The 16,657-nt window shown below is 44.8% G+C and overlaps 1 protein-coding gene across 1 annotated transcript in view; it reads left to right on the plus strand.

The window, feature by feature from the left end:
* The first annotated feature begins 5,601 nt into the window (after positions 1-5,601).
* ITPR3 (inositol 1,4,5-trisphosphate receptor type 3) overlaps positions 5,602-16,657 on the plus strand; it is a 146,958-nt gene continuing 135,902 nt past the window's right edge. The window contains exon 1 of the mRNA XM_056818048.1: positions 5,602-6,180. Within this exon, the coding sequence (XP_056674026.1) occupies positions 6,092-6,180 (89 nt within the window). The 5' untranslated portion in view covers positions 5,602-6,091. The remainder of the gene's footprint in view (positions 6,181-16,657) is intronic.

The following is a 16,657-nucleotide window of genomic DNA, read 5'->3' on the forward strand; positions in this document are numbered from 1 at the left end:
ATCTATCTGCTGTATTTAACACTGTAGACCACCTTCTCCTCCTAGGTACTCTCTCCTCTGTGGGTTTATGTGAAACTACTCTCTCCTGGTTTTCTTCCTACTTGGCTAATTGCTTCTTCTTAGTCTCTTCTGTGATTCATTATGGAAAAAGGAAGACCTGAGTTAAAATCTAACTGTAGATACTTACTAGCTGTATGACCCTGGGCAAGTCACTTAATCCTGTTAATCTCTTCATCTGTAAAATGATCTGGAGAAGGAAATTCCTTTTCCATGGCAAACTAATCCAGTATCTTTGCCAAGAAAAACCTAAATGGGGTCACAAAGTGTCAGACCTGACTAAAATGAACAATGAGATATCTATATCATGGCCCCTAACTATGGTTATTCTCCAAAGTTCTGTCTAAATCCACTTCTCTTCTACTCCTATACTCTCTTGGTAATCTCACCAGCTCCCTTGGTTTTAACTGTCATCTCTCTGATGATGCTACTCAGATCTATTACTCTAGATCTGGTCTCTGCTGAACTTTAATCCTGCATCACCAACTGCCTATGGGATATTTGAACCTGGATGACCAGTGATCAACTGTGAAAGATTTAGCTCTCTGATTAAGCCATGATGGAATATGGCTCCAAAGGCCCAATGATGAAAAACCCCATGCTCCTCCAGAGAGACAATTGAGGAACCATGAGAGCAAACTAAAGCATACTTCTAAAAAAACTGTGAGAACAAACTAAAGCATACCTCTAAAAAAACTATTGGGTTTTGTTTTGGTTTGGTTTTTTTGGTTTATTTCTTTTGCAACAGAACTAATATGGAAATATGTTTTGCATGACTTTATACGTATTTGTAACATCGTATTGTTTGCCTTCTCAAGGGGTAGGGAAGATTTGGAACTCAAAGTTTAAAAAAATTAATGGTAGAATTATTTAAACATCTAAAAACTCTTACCTTATGTCTCAGAATGGATACTAAGCATGGGTTCTAAGGCGGAAGAACATTAAGGGCTAGGCAATGGGGGTTAAGTGCCCCAGGTTACACAGCTAGGAAGTATCTGAGTCCAAATTTGAACCTGGGACCTCCCATCTCTAGGCCTGGGTCACTTATCCACCTGAGCCATCTAGCTGCTCAACTAAAAATACATTTTAATTTTTAAAAATAAATCCTTACCTTCTCTCTTAGAATCAATGCTGTCTATTTGTTCTAAGGGAAAAGAGTGGTTAGTACTAGGGAATGAGGGTTAAGTGACTTGCCCAGGGTCACACAGCTAGGAAGTGTCTGAGATCATATTTGAACCCAGAACCTCCCATCTCTGGGCCTGGTTCTCAATCTACTGAGCTACCTAGCTGCCCCCTCAAATTTTTTTTAAAAGAAACTAGATGTCCAGGAGACATCGTAAATTTTACATGTCCAAAACAGCATTCAAGTCTTTTCCCCATCAGAGCCTTTCTTCTTACAAGTTTTTTTTCTGTCTAAGGAGCCACCACCCTTGCAGTCTTCTAGGTTTGCAACTTTGGTGTCATCCTTGCTCCCTTATGGTCTCTAGCCCCACATATGCAGTCAGTTGCTAAATCTTGCATTTCTATTTTCACAATAACTCTCCCATCCAAACTCTTCTCTCAGACAACTACCATATTAGTACAAGCCCTTATCACTTTATTACCTAAATTAGTATAATGGCTTCCTAATTGGGCTCCAAGCCACAAATCTCTCCCCCGTTCTAGCCTACATTCCTCATGGTTTTCCTTGAGTGCATATATAATCATGTATTTCCCATATGCATTAAATTCTAGTCACTTGCTCTTGATTCTAGGATGAAATACAAACTCCTCTGGTTAGCTTTCAATGTTCTTTATAGCCTAACTCTAAACCATCCTTCCAGCATCTCTGCATGTTACTCTCCCTCCTACAGTGCCATCCAGAAAAACTGGCCCTTTCTCTGTTTCTACTTCCCTCATCTATGTCCTACACTAGCCATCTCCCATGCTTCAGAATGCCTTCTCTCCACCTGTCTCCTAGAATCTCTCTTCCTTTAAGCTGCAGTTTAAGCATCATTGTCTATATGAACCTTTTCTAATCTCAGCTGCTGATGCCTTCCCTCCCCAAATACCTTGCATTTAATGACTTTGTATTTATTCTACACATATATATTCTACACACACACACACACACACATACATGTAAGCTCCTTTTGAGTAGGAGTTGTTTTTGTCTTTGTTTTGACAAAGTCTAGCGCAGTGCTTGGCACTTAGAAGGTTCTTAAAAAAAATACTCTGTGATTGTGAGCTGCTAGGTGGCTCAGGGTATTGAGTCAGGCCTAGAGACAGGAGATCCTAAATTCAAATTTGGCCTCAGAGACTTCCTAGCTGTGTGATCCTGGGTAAGTCACTTAATCCCCTATTGCCTCACCCTTACCAGTCTTCTGCCCTAGAACTAATACATTGTTATATTAACTCTAAGTACTGATTCTAAGATAGAAGGTAAAGGTTAAAAAAAAAGTACTCAGTGATTGTGGGCAGTTAGATGGCTCAGTGGATTGAGTCAGTCCTAGAAAGAGGAGGGCCTGGGTTCAAATGTGACCTTAGACACTTCCTAGCTGTGTTACTCTGGGTAAGTCATGTAGCTCCAGTTGCCAAGTCCTTATTGCTCTTTTGTCTTGGAACCAATATACAGTATTGATTCTAAGTTAGAAGGTAAGAGTTTTTGAAAAATAGTGATTGAGTGGAGAAGGGTAAGTGACTAGAGGAGGCAGAGGAATCAATTCTAGCTGGAAGGTGGGGTGGGAATCAGAGAAGGTTTCATGGAGGAAGTAACTGTCCCAAGATGACACTGAAAGAGGTAGAATTCAAATTCAGATTTTCTAAATCCAGTATGAACATTCTCTCTGGTCTATTACATTGCTTTTTAATTTTTTAAAATTTTATTTATTTACTTTTTTACATTGCTTTTAAAAAAATTAATTTTATTTTATCCCCTCCCCCCTCCAATTACATGTACAGTTTCCAACAATTTTTAAACCAAGACAAAAGAGCAATAAGGGCCTGGCAACTGGGGTTAAGTGATTTACCCAGGGTAACACAGCTAGGAAGTGTCTAAGGTCACATTTGAACCCAGGCCCTCCTCTTTCTAGGACTGACTCAATCCACTGAGCCATCTAACTGCCCACAATCACTGAGTACTTTTTTTTTAACCTTTACCTTCTATCTTAGAATCAGTACTTAGAGTTAATATAACAATGTATTAGTTCTAGGGCAGAAGACTGGTAAGGGTGAGGCAATAGGGGATTAAGTGACTTACCCAGGATCACACAGCTAGGAAGTCTCTGAGGCCAAATTTGAATTTAGGATCTCCTGTCTCTAGGCCTGACTCAATACCCTGAGCCACCTAGCAGCTCACAATCACAGAGTATTTTTTTTAACCCTTATCTTCTTAGAATCAATACTATCTGTTAGTTCTAAGGCAGAAAGTTTCCAACTGTTTAAAAGGAATTTGGGGTCTTATTCTTTCCCTCCCTCCCTTTCCCCTGCCCCTGCTGAGATGGTGAGTAATCCAATACAGATTTTCCATGCATACATTGCTTTAAAAAAAACTGATTAAAAAAAATTCTCCCCCAAGGATCTCCTTTCTCTCCACTCCCCAACTTCTAGTGGCACCCAGAACCTAGAAGTCAGCCCTACCTATAGCCTCCCCTTTAAGTCTCACCCAATCTGAGAAATCACCTACTGGATTGTTCTAAAGGATCTTCCTCATAAGTTGGTTACCAAGGTTGAAGTCACTTGAAGTTGTCTCCCTTTTAAGGCTAACATTTGCAAAGAGGAGTCAGGTACAATGACAACCACTGAGGGAGATACTTTTTGGGAGAGGCTATATGGCATAGATGAAGGCCAAGTGGTCCCATTACCTGAACCTGTGGTTACTCAAACTCCCAAGCACCTGAATTCCAAACCTGGATCAGGAAGACACCGAGAGCAATTTAGGAATGACATTGAATGGGGATCTGGGTTCTTGTCCAAGATTGCCTCTGACTGTCTCTGGGACTGTGGGCAATGGAAAACCATTTTCCAGTTCCCAGTCTCGATTCTGCACCGTCAGTAAAATGAAGAGGTGGGCCTAGATGGTATCTAAAAGCCCTTCCAGTACTGCTAGTCCATGTCGGGCAGGATACTTCCTCTAAAGGACTCTCTGAGTTTACCACCTTGCCTTCATCTGCACTCTCCTTCAAGGGAGCTTCCTTCCCGGCTGTCCAGGAACTCTGGAGAAGCCCCACTGCCAATCTTCTTCCTCATTGGGAATCTTCCTCTAGTGCTCCCCTTTTCTGGGTAGGGAAACCTCCCCGAGTGCAGGAAGAGGCGAATTTGGGGAAAGTCGCCCATCTAATAGTCACCGGACCTCTGGAAGTCAAAAATTAGAGAGGAAAATAAACACCGAAGTACAGAAAACAAAGCTAAGTCATTCTAAGCTCCCCCTACAGAGGGGCGGGTACGCGTGCGTGATGCATCTACTGGTGAGTGCGCGCACCCGTGTGTGTGTTTGTGTGTGTGTATAGGCGAGTGAGTGTGTGTGTGCCACTATCCCGGAGGGCAGAAACCCTGCCGAGTGCCAGGGTTTAGTACAACACCCATTCCATTGTTTGCATCACATTAATACTAAATAGCAAAAGTAGTTTTCTTTTTCATTGGAGGCGGGGGGGGGGGGGGGGGGAAGGGAGAGAGAGAGAGAGAGAGAGAGAGAGAGAGAGAGAGAGAGACGGGTGGGGGCGGGGGAGCGGGGGCGGGAGGAGGAGCTGGGGAATTAGGGGCGAGGGAGAATTTTCACCCGGCTCAGTCAAGAGGGTGAAACTGAACAGATTCGAAAGTTGGATCCCTTTGCTTTGTGTAGAGGAATCTGGAGCGACCAAACCAAAAAAAAAAAAAAAACGCCGAGAACAAAACCCACCCTGTTGCTCCATTTCCCCTCCAAACCCCAAGACGGGTACTTTCTATTTTGCAATGAAAGGCCTTTTCAGGTTTTACCAAATGAAGTGATTTATAGGGCCGGGGTAGCGCGCCTTAGCTTGTAGGGCGGTGCGGGACAGTGCGGGGTTGGGAGCGGGGTGCCTTCGAAGCAGTCCTAGGGCTGTCTTGGAGTAGAAGAATCCTGCACCCACTTGGGCACGAGAAGCAAAATGAGAGGGAAAGAGTAGAGAATTGGTGGTGGTGGAGGGTTGCTGACTTCTTTTCGCCTTTGGGATCCGGTGGCTCCCCGAGACCGATACTCCAGACAGGAGAAATCGCTTTCTGCCCCTAGGAACGCACAGCTCTTCCCGTACCCCTCCCCAAACTCCGAGGTTGGGGATTTAGGTGTTCTTTCTACATCTGGAAATCTGAACCCGCACCAGAGGTTGGGGGAAGGTTTCACGCTAACTCTGGTGCGCAAACGGGTGGGCGCACCTAGGGAAGGGGTCTTCTGGTGGGTTTGGGACTGTTTCGATTGCCTGTTCAGCCCGGGAGTTCTCAGCTCCCTTCAACCAGTACACGTATTTCTCTCTCCCGGGCCCCCAGCACCTTATCTACAGCCCCAGTGCTGTGATCTCGGATCTGGGCAGGAGGATAGAGCCCCGGGGTAGTTGGGAGCTGGAGCGTGCCACATCTGGGTCCCTTCCCGGCTCGGATGATTGGGGAGCAGGGTCTCCCGTGCCTCCACCTCCCTATGCCTTGACATGGGCGCAGCCTGGCTGGCCCCAGCCAGAGAGAGGGGGGTGTGGGGTGAGCCGGGGTGTGGCCTCCCCGCCTCCCGGGGCTGGATTTGCATGTGTGTGGCGGCCCCAGACTTCCTGCTCTCCCTCCATTGCAGGTAGCGAGCCGGGCAGGCAGGACCCAGGCACGGCTGGCGGGTGGGAGGGCGCACTGAGACCTCGGGGCAGCCTTCCAGGGGCAAACGCGTCCCTCTCCTCTGCCGGCACTGCTCTCAGGCGGAGCCCACCCTGGGCACGGCTGAGCGCGCTGCTCCGAGGTTGGGGGCGCGCTCCTCCCCGCCCCCCTGAGAGGCTCTTTCCTCTTCGCCCTCTCTAAGTGCGCCCCCTCGGGTGCCCAGGCTGCACACCCGCCTGCAGCCATGAACGAAATGTCCAGTTTCCTCCACATCGGGGACATCGTCTCCCTGTACGCTGAGGGCTCGGTCAATGGCTTCATCAGTACCCTAGGGTGAGTGAGAAGGGGGAGCCTGGTCCGGGAGTGGGAGAGGGCTCACGGGTCCCCCTTGCCCTTGTTGTGAACAGTACCTCTCCTTCCCCAAGCCCACCGACGGAGTGTCTTAAGACTGCTCGGAACTCGGAGACAGCTGCCCGGGGTTTGTTAGGAGGGGGTGGAGGGAGGTGGAAATGCTTGCATATTTTGCTTTGAGAAAGGAAGTGAATGTTTGCTCAGGTAGGAGGCAAGGGCCCTTACGAGGCTGGCTGGCTGTACCCCACCCCGGGTACGGCTCCTCTCTCCTTACTCCCTGCGAAGCCTCAGCTCTTTTTTGACTCGCTCTTTTCCTACTGGAGGGGCTAAAGGGGAAGAAACGGACCCTTCCCCTAAAGTCTCCCCTCCTTCCCAGGTGTGAAAGTACAGAAGGCTTGAGCTGAAGCTGGGCGGAGGGAGTGTTGGGTCGGTGGTCCTAGGAAGGAGGAGATTTTGCTGCTACATTGGAGCTAGGATGTCAGTAAGGGCTCTTTCAGTGGAATCTTGACACTCAGACCACGCGGGAAGCTGCAGGGCAGCTCTGGCTCTTAGCTCAGCATCCCTTCCTTTTGGGATCCACTGATCTCTAAGCTACTGTGATAAGATAAACTGTGAAATTCTCCTCTTCTATGCCGGTACTGGGACATCCAAATGAGTACAAAGTTTTAACCTTTCTCTCTCACTTTCCTAGACTTTTAAATCTTAGGCTATGCCACACGCCTCCTCCCCTTCCATTTTGGAGAACGAACTGATCCTAGTTCTCACTCTTTTCCCCATCTCTTATCTTCCCCCCTAGCGAGCCCCTCCTTTCACCCGAGCAGAGTCTGTCAACAAACCTAGCATTCACCTGGCGCCTCAGGGTTTCCACCCCCTGGGTCTCCCAGAGCATTTTGCAAACATTAATTAATTTTGTACTGCAATTCCCTAGGTATGAAGGTGGATAAACAGCTGTATCTACTTATTGTCTGGGGGGAGGGAGGGAGAGAGCTAGGGAGTCAGATAGACAGACAGACAGAGAGTGAGTGAGTACTGGGACCCAGAAACCCAGAACTTAAGGGGAGTAGGTGCAAGACTGATTTATTTGCAGGGTTATTGCTGACTGGGCATGAAGTGCTTTCACAGCTGTTCTGTGCCCCTCACCTTAAATCCTGATTCTTTCATCTCTAGATCTAGGAGACTTTGGAGGGGCCACAACTCCTTGGAATAGTGACAGAAACACTGGGTTTGCCATCATCTGAGCTAGGCTTAAATCCCTGCCCTCCAATTTTCTCCCCCAGGAAATGGGGGCAAATTCCTTCAATTCTTTCTTCCTTCTATATGATGAGGGATGTGGACTAAATGGGCTCTATATCTCTTTGAGTTTTAAATCTTATTACCTTGTTGTTCCCTGCCACCCTGTCCAGGAGCTGGACCAACAAATTCACACTTGCCCAAAGAATCCCATTGCAATCCTAGCTTATCTCATTTATCAAATGAAGTGGTTGGACAAGATGACCTCTAAGGGCCTTTCTAGCCCATGATCCTGTGGGATTCCTTAGCCTCATACCTAGTCTGTCAGCAGACCTACTCTGATGGAAGTTCCCCTTTCCCTTATCCAAGCACTTTCCATTCAGAAACCCATCCCTTGTTAGAAATCTTTTCTTCCCTTGGCCACATCCCTCCCTAGACAGGGATACCATGGTATTGGAATCTCTCCTATTGTCTTATTTGGTAGGCAAAGACACTTCCTACCCTACCCCCTTCCTAATTTACCTCTGTAGTTCCACCTGTATGCATAGTGGAAAGAAAAGAGTGAATGGTGGGGATCATTGTCAGTGAATAAGCAAAATTAAGCAAAAGTTATGTACCAGGCCCTGTAAGATATTGGGCAAGGATGAGGCTCCAAACCTAGAGCACTTAGACCCCCTCATTGACTTTCCACTTGGAGAGTTCCTTAATCTTCAAAAGGAATCTTTAAAAGAGGGAAATTAAGGACAGCTGGGTGGCTCAGTGGATAGAGAGCCAGGCCTGGAGATGGAAAGTCCAGGGTTGAAATCTGGCCTCAGACACTTTCTAGCTGTGTGACCCTGGACAAGTCTCTTAATTTCCAATGCCTAGCCCTTACCATTCCTTGGAACTCCATATTGATTTTAAGACAGCAGGTAAGCAGTAAAAAAAAATAAATAAAAAATAAAAAAATTTGAGAAAACCTGAGACAAAGCCAAGAGGCAAACATTGATCAGGAGAGAGCAGATGACCATCTGATAGCCCACCCAGACTGGAGCTTGAAAACAGGTGGAAGAGGGTGTGTTTGAGGAAGGCTCACATTTAGGACCAATAGCTGGAGGGTATGGTGGAAAAAATGCTGGATTGGGAGCCAGAGGGCATGGGTTCAGATGTCTATCCTACTATTTATGTGATCTTTGATAGGTCACTTAACCTCATAAATCCCCACTTTCTACCTCTAAAATGAGGGGATTGGACCAAAAGTGTTAAATATGAGATTCCGGGTGCATGTAATCCATAATACTCCTGTATAGTACATGAAAACAGATAAAAAAGTAATTAGGAAATATTTAACAAAATTAATAAAACAAAGAGAATGTTAATATGTGGTTTTCTAAGTCAGTGCAGCCTATAGGCCACTGTTTCTGTTTGAGTTTGACACCACTGTACTAGACAGCTTCCAGGTTCCTTTTCATCTCAAAATCTGTGATGCCAGTATTCTTGGCAAAGATAATTTTTCTTAGCTTCACAGTCATATCTGGATCCAAACCTAGTAGAAGCTCATTAATTGATTTTATTTATTTTTATTTATTTTATTACATTTATTGATAATATGAGCTCACATTAACATCACAGTTTATTTAAAAAAATTTTTTCCCATTAAGAAGCATTTAATCTGCTTTTCTTTTAACTTCCTCTGATTGGGAAAAAAAAGAATAAAGAAAAACCAAACTCTTATAATGAATATAAGTAATCAAACAAAACCAATTCCCCTCATTAGCTTGTCCAAAATATATTCATTTCTCATTCTGTGTCTTGAGGCCATCACTGGTGTGCCAGGAGATGGGTAGCAGGCTTTATCATTGGTCTTCTGAATTGGTTGGTTACTACACTGATCAAAGTCCCTGTCTTTCAAAAGTTTCTTGTCTTTACAATTTTAACATTTTATAAGAGACTTTCTTCCCAACAGCTCTACGAAGTAGTACAAGTATTTTTATCCCTATTTTTTAGATGAGGAAACTTTGAATTCCTGAGACCTGATTTGCTCAAGGTTGTGCAGTGTCAGAGCAAACTCTGGGCCAGGGCTTCTGACTCTTTAAGACCAATGTTTTTTTATTAGACCAAGGATTCTTAACCATTTTTGTGTCATGGGTCCCTTTGATGGCCCAGCAGAACCCTTCTCAGAATATTGCTTTTAAATATCTAAAATTAGTGGCAGCTAGGTGGCTCAGTGGATAGAGAAGTAGGCCTGGAGGTCCTGGTTCCAATCTGACTTTGGGCAAGTCAGTTAACCTCGATTATGTAGCTCTTATGGCTCTTCTGCCTTGGAAACCAATATTTACTATTGATTCTAAAATGGAAGGTAAGCTCTAAAATAAAACATATAAAATTAAATGGATTAGGGTTACAAAGGAAACCAATTTTATTGAAATAACAACCAAGGTTACAGACCCCCTAAAACTTGCTTATAGACCCCCTGGAGAGGGAAGAGTCTATGGACTCCCAGTTAAAAACCTTTGCCCTAGACCAGTGATGGTGAACCTTTTAGAGATGAGTTCCCTGCAAACTGCAACCTTCATGCTATATGTAAGCCCCTGCCTTACTGAAGACAGGGGTTGGAGGAAGTGCTCCCATTGGGCTGCTGGGCAGAGGGGCTGGTGATGTGAGAAATGTCCTCAGGTGCACATGAAGAGGGGGAAGGGGACAACCCCTTCCAGCAAGACACCCATGTGTGTCATGGGTTCTCCAACACAGCCCTAGACCATTTAGTTTCATGAGGAAGAGGACTGGAAATCATGCTGATGTTTTTCAGCCATGTCCAAGACTTCTCAACCCCATCATTTAGCAGATGAGGAAACTGAAGTGACTTGCCCAGAGTCATATAGCTAGTAAGTGTGAGACCCAGTTTGAACTCAGAAAGATGAGTCTTTCTGACTCCAGGCCCAGAACTCTAGCCACTGCACCACCTAGCTGCCATATATACAAGGCAGGATGGGACAGAGACAAAAAGTATAGAGAGACACAGGGAGAAGAGAGACACAGTGGAGAGAGTCAGAGAGAGAAAAGGTAGCTATCTTACCTGCCTGTCCTCTCTGGGTAGAGTAGGAGACAATTTGGAAGGACCTATCATCTTTTACTCTGTGCCTAGCACTGTGCAAAGCACCCAGTAATTGAGCATTTCAGCTGAGAAGGATCATATAATTAATTAAAGCTAGAAGGAATAGTAGAACTTTTTAGGTCAGACCTCTTCATTTTATAGATCAGACTTGGGGTGAAGTGAGTAAACTGTGGGGACAGGTTTGAACCTAGCTCCTTATTCCAAGTCCTGTGCCTTTCCCATTGTTCTTGGGGTCAGAATCCTCTAAATAGACCCTAGAAAACTCTGGTGCTCTGTCCTTTCAGCCAAGCCTGGCTTCCTTCCCACTTCCTCACTGCCCCCAACTGAGGGGGTCAATTAGACTTCTCTGGATAATTAGAGCACCCGTCAAAGATTGTACATTAACTCAGAGACAGGCTGGGAGGAAAGGAGGGGGAGAATGGAGAGTCATGGGAGAGGATAGACCAGGAGGAAAATCCTGCTTCCAGTTAGTAGGGAGCTTCAGGGGAGCCAAGCCCACCTGCTCCTGGAGAGGGAGAGGTTAGGAGTCGAGTGGGGCAAAGCATCTGCCTCCCCCCATTCCCCATCTTCTTAGAGGCTAGAAAATGTAATCCTGATCTTGGTAGAAACAGCACCAGACAAAAGTAGTTCCAGTGTTTGGAGCAGAGAGATAGATGAGAGAGGGCTAAGTGTAAGAAGGAATTCTGACCACTGTGAAAATGTCCAGGGAAGAGGTTCCTCTTCTACCCTGCAGGTTTCAAAGCACAGAGGAGTAACGCCTTGTCCCTGGCTCCATGGAGAAAGGACATGGGAAACCTGCATGGGTGAACTGCCCAGCTGTCTTTGGAGGAAGGTAGCTTAGTTTGGTGGGAAGAACACTTAGAAGTAGAGTCAGAGCACCTGGGTTCAAATGCTAGCTTTGTTGCTCACTGTGTGACCAAAGGCAGACTGGGCTTAAAAAAATAAGGAGGTTGGATTAGATGACTCACCTGTAAAATGAAGGGGGTTGGAAAAGATGCCCATCTCTCTCTCTCTCTGCTTCCTTCCACCTCTAAATCTATGAGCTGTTTATTTCTGGGTCTTAGAGATAGACTTCCTTTGTAAGTAGGGTTTCAGCTCCTTTCTCTTATTCTTCAAGTTTTCCATCATCCTTTCCTCCTCATCCTCTTGGGATCTTTTGACCCTTCAGTCATGACATTGTGATTCCTCATAGTGGGGGGGAAGTTTCTCTGTTTGACAGTCTTAGGGAACAGATTTAGAGTGGGCAGAGAGTTCCTGCCCATCCAGAAAGCCAGCCCATGCCTGTCCCAACCAGCCTGTGGAGAGAGGAAAGCCTCTTCCTTTTGGCTCTTGTCACAGGGGCTCAGATTTCCACACTCTGGCCTAGGCTGGTCCTGCAGCTATTGAGCTCCATGTGTGGGATTGGGCAGGGGAATGGGAAGGGGGGGGGCAGGGCTGAGATCATGGTGGTGATGAAGGAAAATGCCTCCATATCCAATGGCTGGACAAGAAGCAAACAGCTGAATTCTGCTACTGGACTTGAATGGATGGAGTGTTGATGATCTATACTTTAGATTGAGAGGCCCAGGGAAAAGTCTTTCTTCCAAAAGAAGTGGAGAATGTTGTGGGAGGAGGAATCTTACCTATCTTATTGCCCCAGCAATCACATTTAAAAAAGAATTTAAGTTTATTTGTTTAATTAATTAATTTAGAATATTTTTCCATAGTTGCATGAATCGTGTTCTTTCCCTCCCCATCCTCCCACCCCCCTCCCGTAGCCAACAAGCAATTCTTCTGGGTTTCACATGTGTCATTGATCAAGACCCATTTCCATATTATTGATATTTGCATTAGGATGATCATTTAGAGTCAACATCCCCATCAATCCATGTGATCAATCATATGTTTTTCTTCTGGGTTTCTGCTCCCACAGTTCTTCCTCTAGATGTGGATAGCGTTCTTTCTCATAAGTCCCTCAGAACTGTCCTGGATGCTTGCATTGCTGCTACTAGAGAAGTCCATTACGTTCAGTTGAACCACAGTGTATTGGTCTCTGTGTACAATGTTCTCCTGGTTCTGCTCCTCTCACTCTGCATCAATTCCTGGAGGCTGTTCCAGTCCCCATGGAATTCCTCCAGTTCATTATTCCTTTTAGCACAACCACCAGATACCACAATTTGTTCAGCCATTCCCCAATCAAAGGGCAGCCCTCATTCCAGCAGTCACATTTTATTGACTCCATGTCTTCATTAGATTGTAAGCAGAGACTGTCTTTTGCCTCTTTATTTTTATCCTCAGTGCTTATTTAGCACAATGCCTGGCACATAGTAGGACAGATTGCCTGCTATAACTCAGAGATAAGCTCTTTTGGCTCATTTTCACAGGCCCCTCTAGATTTAACTCTAAGTATCCACTGATACCTAATATGCTGCAAATGCTATAATGCTGCCTTATGATTTGGTAGGGAACCCAGCTTCTCCAGTGCATATGCTGGCAAAGGGTAAGTTCTGGTAGTTTCAGTTGTTTTCAGTCAAGTCTGACTCTTGGTGACCCCATTTGGGCTTTTATTGACAGAGATCATGGAGCAGTTTGCCGTTTCCTTCTCCAGCTCATTTTACAGATGAGGAAACTGAGGCCAACAGGTAAAGTGACTTGCCTCAGCTTACACAGTGAGAAGTGTCTAAGGCCAGTTTTGAACTCAGGAGTCTTCCTATCTTCTGGCCTGGGCCACTTCACTGCCCTGCCTGGTAGTTTTTGCCAAGCTAGAAAAGACAGGGACAGAGAAGATATGTCTTGCCTCCAAGGAACAACCTAGATAAGTTCACTCAAGGGAGCATAACGATGTGTTAGATAACTCCACATTGATTAAATGCTTGCCGAGTGTGTCACTGTGATAAAAGTTGGGAATTGAACAACAAAAATGAAAAATAATCCCTTACCTCAAGGAGCTAATATTCTGTTGGGGTATATGATATGATGTAGGTAGAGAGGTGAATGCAAGAGAATTTGAGGAGGAGAGAACCTTAGCAATTAGGAGGATCATGGAAGATTTCTCATCTGAGTCTTGAAGGAATCCAAGGACTCCAAGATGAGAAGATAAGGAGTACCTGAAGAGGAATCATGGGAAATAAATCTGGACAGGAAGATTAGGACAGAAAATCCCCCACTCTGCAGGGAACTCTAAATGTCAGACTGGGAAATTTTTATTTAAAAGGAGTCAATAAAAAGTCTTTAAAGGTTTAGAGCTAGGTGTCACAGTGGATACAGAGCACTGGGCATGAAGTCAGGAATACTCATCTTAATCTAGTCTCAGGAACTTATTAGTCGTGTGATCCTTGGCAAGTCACTTAACCCTGTTTGCCTCAATTTCCTCATCTGTCAAATGAGCTGGAGAAGGAAATGGAAAACCACTCCAGTATCTCTGCCAAGAGAACCCCAAATAGGGTCATGAAGTATTGGACTAGATTGAACTGAAAAGATTTTTTTTTAATTGTGGTGCTTGATTTTAATGGTCATCATAGTAAAAAACAGAAAAAGATATCACAAATATATCAACCTAAAGGAAAAGAACAGGTTTTTCAGTAGGGGAAGTCATATAGACAAATCCATGCATTAGGAAAGCTATTTTGATAGGTGTATGGAGAAAGGATTGGAGGGAGGGGCAAAGGCTGGAAACAGATACAGTTGATGACCCAGTGAACCTAGAGTCAGGAAGAGTTGGGAAGATGTGAGTTCAAATCCTAACTCAGGCACTTAATATGGTAGCTGCATACCATTTGGCAAGTCATTGTAACTTCTTTGAACCTCAGTTTGCTACTCTATAAAAACGAAGGGGTTGGATTTGATGGTCCATAAGGCCCTTTTCAGCTCTGAATCTACCATCCTCTAATTTTAAGAAGAGAGAGTCCGAATGAGAGGTTTTGGAAGCTTGAACTGTGGAGGCTTCAAAAAACTCAGATGTCACTGTCATAAAGAAAAGACAATTGTTTCTGCTATGGTCTAGCCATTGGAGAGGCCAATGAATCAGCAGATTTTGTGCCCGACAGGATGCTAAGAGCTAGGATACAAAGACAAAAGCCAAATCATCACTGCCGTCAAGGAACAGACACATACGCACACACAGAAGAGTTGGGTGTTGCTGGAGCTGGAGGACGGTAAATAGGCATTAAGTACTCAGTGTGATACAGCTCAAAGGAGGGTGAAGGCCTCCTGGAGGTGACAGACCTCAAAGGATTGATAGGATTCAGACTATTCCTTTTTCCCTGGGAACCTCAGATGGAATCTTCTCTTTGCCTGACTGATGTTTTATCCATTTAGTTTGTGGTTTTCTCTTAACTAACTTTGTGACTTTGGGCAAATTCCTTCCTCAAGTTGGGTCTCAGATCCCATCTTGCTCTAATAGTCTATGAAAATCTGTTAATTAATTGTAGGGCAGCTAGATGGTCCAGCCTGGAGATAAGAGGTCTTGGATTCAAATGTGGCCTCAGATACTTCCTTGGTGTGTGACCCTGGGAAAGTCACTTAACCCTAACTGCCTAGCCCTTATCGCTCTTCTGTCTTGGATTTGATGCTTAGTATCATTTATAAGACAGAAGGTAAGGGTTTAAATTTTTTAAAAAAAGGAGGTCTAGAAATTTGGAAGATGTTTCTGGCAGCAGAATGAAAGATGGGCTGGAAGAGGGAGAGAGTGGAGGCAGGAAGGTCTGTGAGGAGGCTGTTGAACACACATAGGTGGGAGGCAACATGAGCTTGTAGTAGGGAGTCCAGAGAGGAAGGAAGAAGAGGTGGGAGGTATAATTGACATGATTGGGTAATTGATTAGATAGAAGAGCCAAGGGAGGTCTTTCCAGGTCCAGCCAGCTGCTAGTGCCTTCCCCTCTAAGGCTACCTTTCTTCCAAATACTCTGGGCACGTATCTAGGTGGTACAATGAAGCTGGGTCTAGAGTCTAGAAGATCTGAGTTCAAACGCAGCCTGACACTTTACTAACTATGTGATCCTGGGCAAGTCACTTCACCCTCTTTGCCTCAGTTTCCTTATCTGTAAAATAAGCTGGATTAGGAAACAGCAAACCACTCCAGGATCTTTGCTCAGAAAACCCTAAATGGGGTCATGAAGAGTTGGACACAACTGAACTACAACATCTTGTTTGTATATACACATTTACATTTTATTTGCATGTTTTCTCCCCCATTAAATGCAGAAGGTGCTTTTCCCCCCTTCCCATCTCCAGTACTTAATCTAGTGCCTGGCACATAAGAAGTGTGTTCCAAATGCTTGTTGAGTGATCAATTGGTTGAGGTAACAGCAAAGTTTTAAAAGTGAGAGCCTGGGTGAATAGGGGTGCCATAGACAGCAATCGTGAAATTGGGAGGAAGAGCAGGAAGCATAGGGGAACAGACAATGAACTGTGGTTGAGATATTATGGCTGGATCTCCTTCGGCTGCCCCAGCCTGAGCCCATTTAGGAGAAGCAGATTGTAGTGATGCCATTGAATAGCTTTGCTCTATCTGAAGCTCCTTCTTTTGTTTGTCTGTTTGGAAGGGAAAGCCATGGTAGGCCTGCCTCTCTCCCCCTCCTTTCCTATAAAAAAACCCAAAACCCTTAGAGGGGGCAGCTGGGTTGCTCAGTGGTTTGAGAGCCAGATCCAGAGATGGGAGGTTCAAATCTAGACTCAGACACTTCCTAGCTGTATGACCCTGGGCAAGTCACTTAACCCCCATTGCCCTAGCCCTTAACACTTTTCTGCCAATAAACCAATACATAGTATTTATTCTAAGGTGGAAGGTAAGGGTTTAAAATAAAAACAAAAACAAAAAACCAAACAAAAAACCACAAAAAACCCCCTTAGAATCAATATTGTTTATTGGTACCACTCAGAAGAGTGGTAAGAGCTAGGGGGCTGAATGACTTACCCAGGGTCACAAAGCTAGGAAATATCCAAGGACAGATTTGAACCCAGGATCTTGTCTCCAGGCTCTATCCACTGAGCCACATAGCCCTTTGATATATATTTTAGGTTGGGTCACCTGTTCTCCTTCCTTCTCCTATATTCAAGTGATGGCTTCATAAATTATTTGATGTGTGACCTTGGGTGAATCATATCCCTTCCTAAGTATCTTCCTCTGAAAAATGGGAATGAACATACTTTTACTAC

The sequence above is a fragment of the Monodelphis domestica genome, chromosome 2 (assembly GCF_027887165.1).
Source record: "Monodelphis domestica isolate mMonDom1 chromosome 2, mMonDom1.pri, whole genome shotgun sequence".
Taxonomy (NCBI): domain Eukaryota; kingdom Metazoa; phylum Chordata; class Mammalia; order Didelphimorphia; family Didelphidae; genus Monodelphis; species Monodelphis domestica.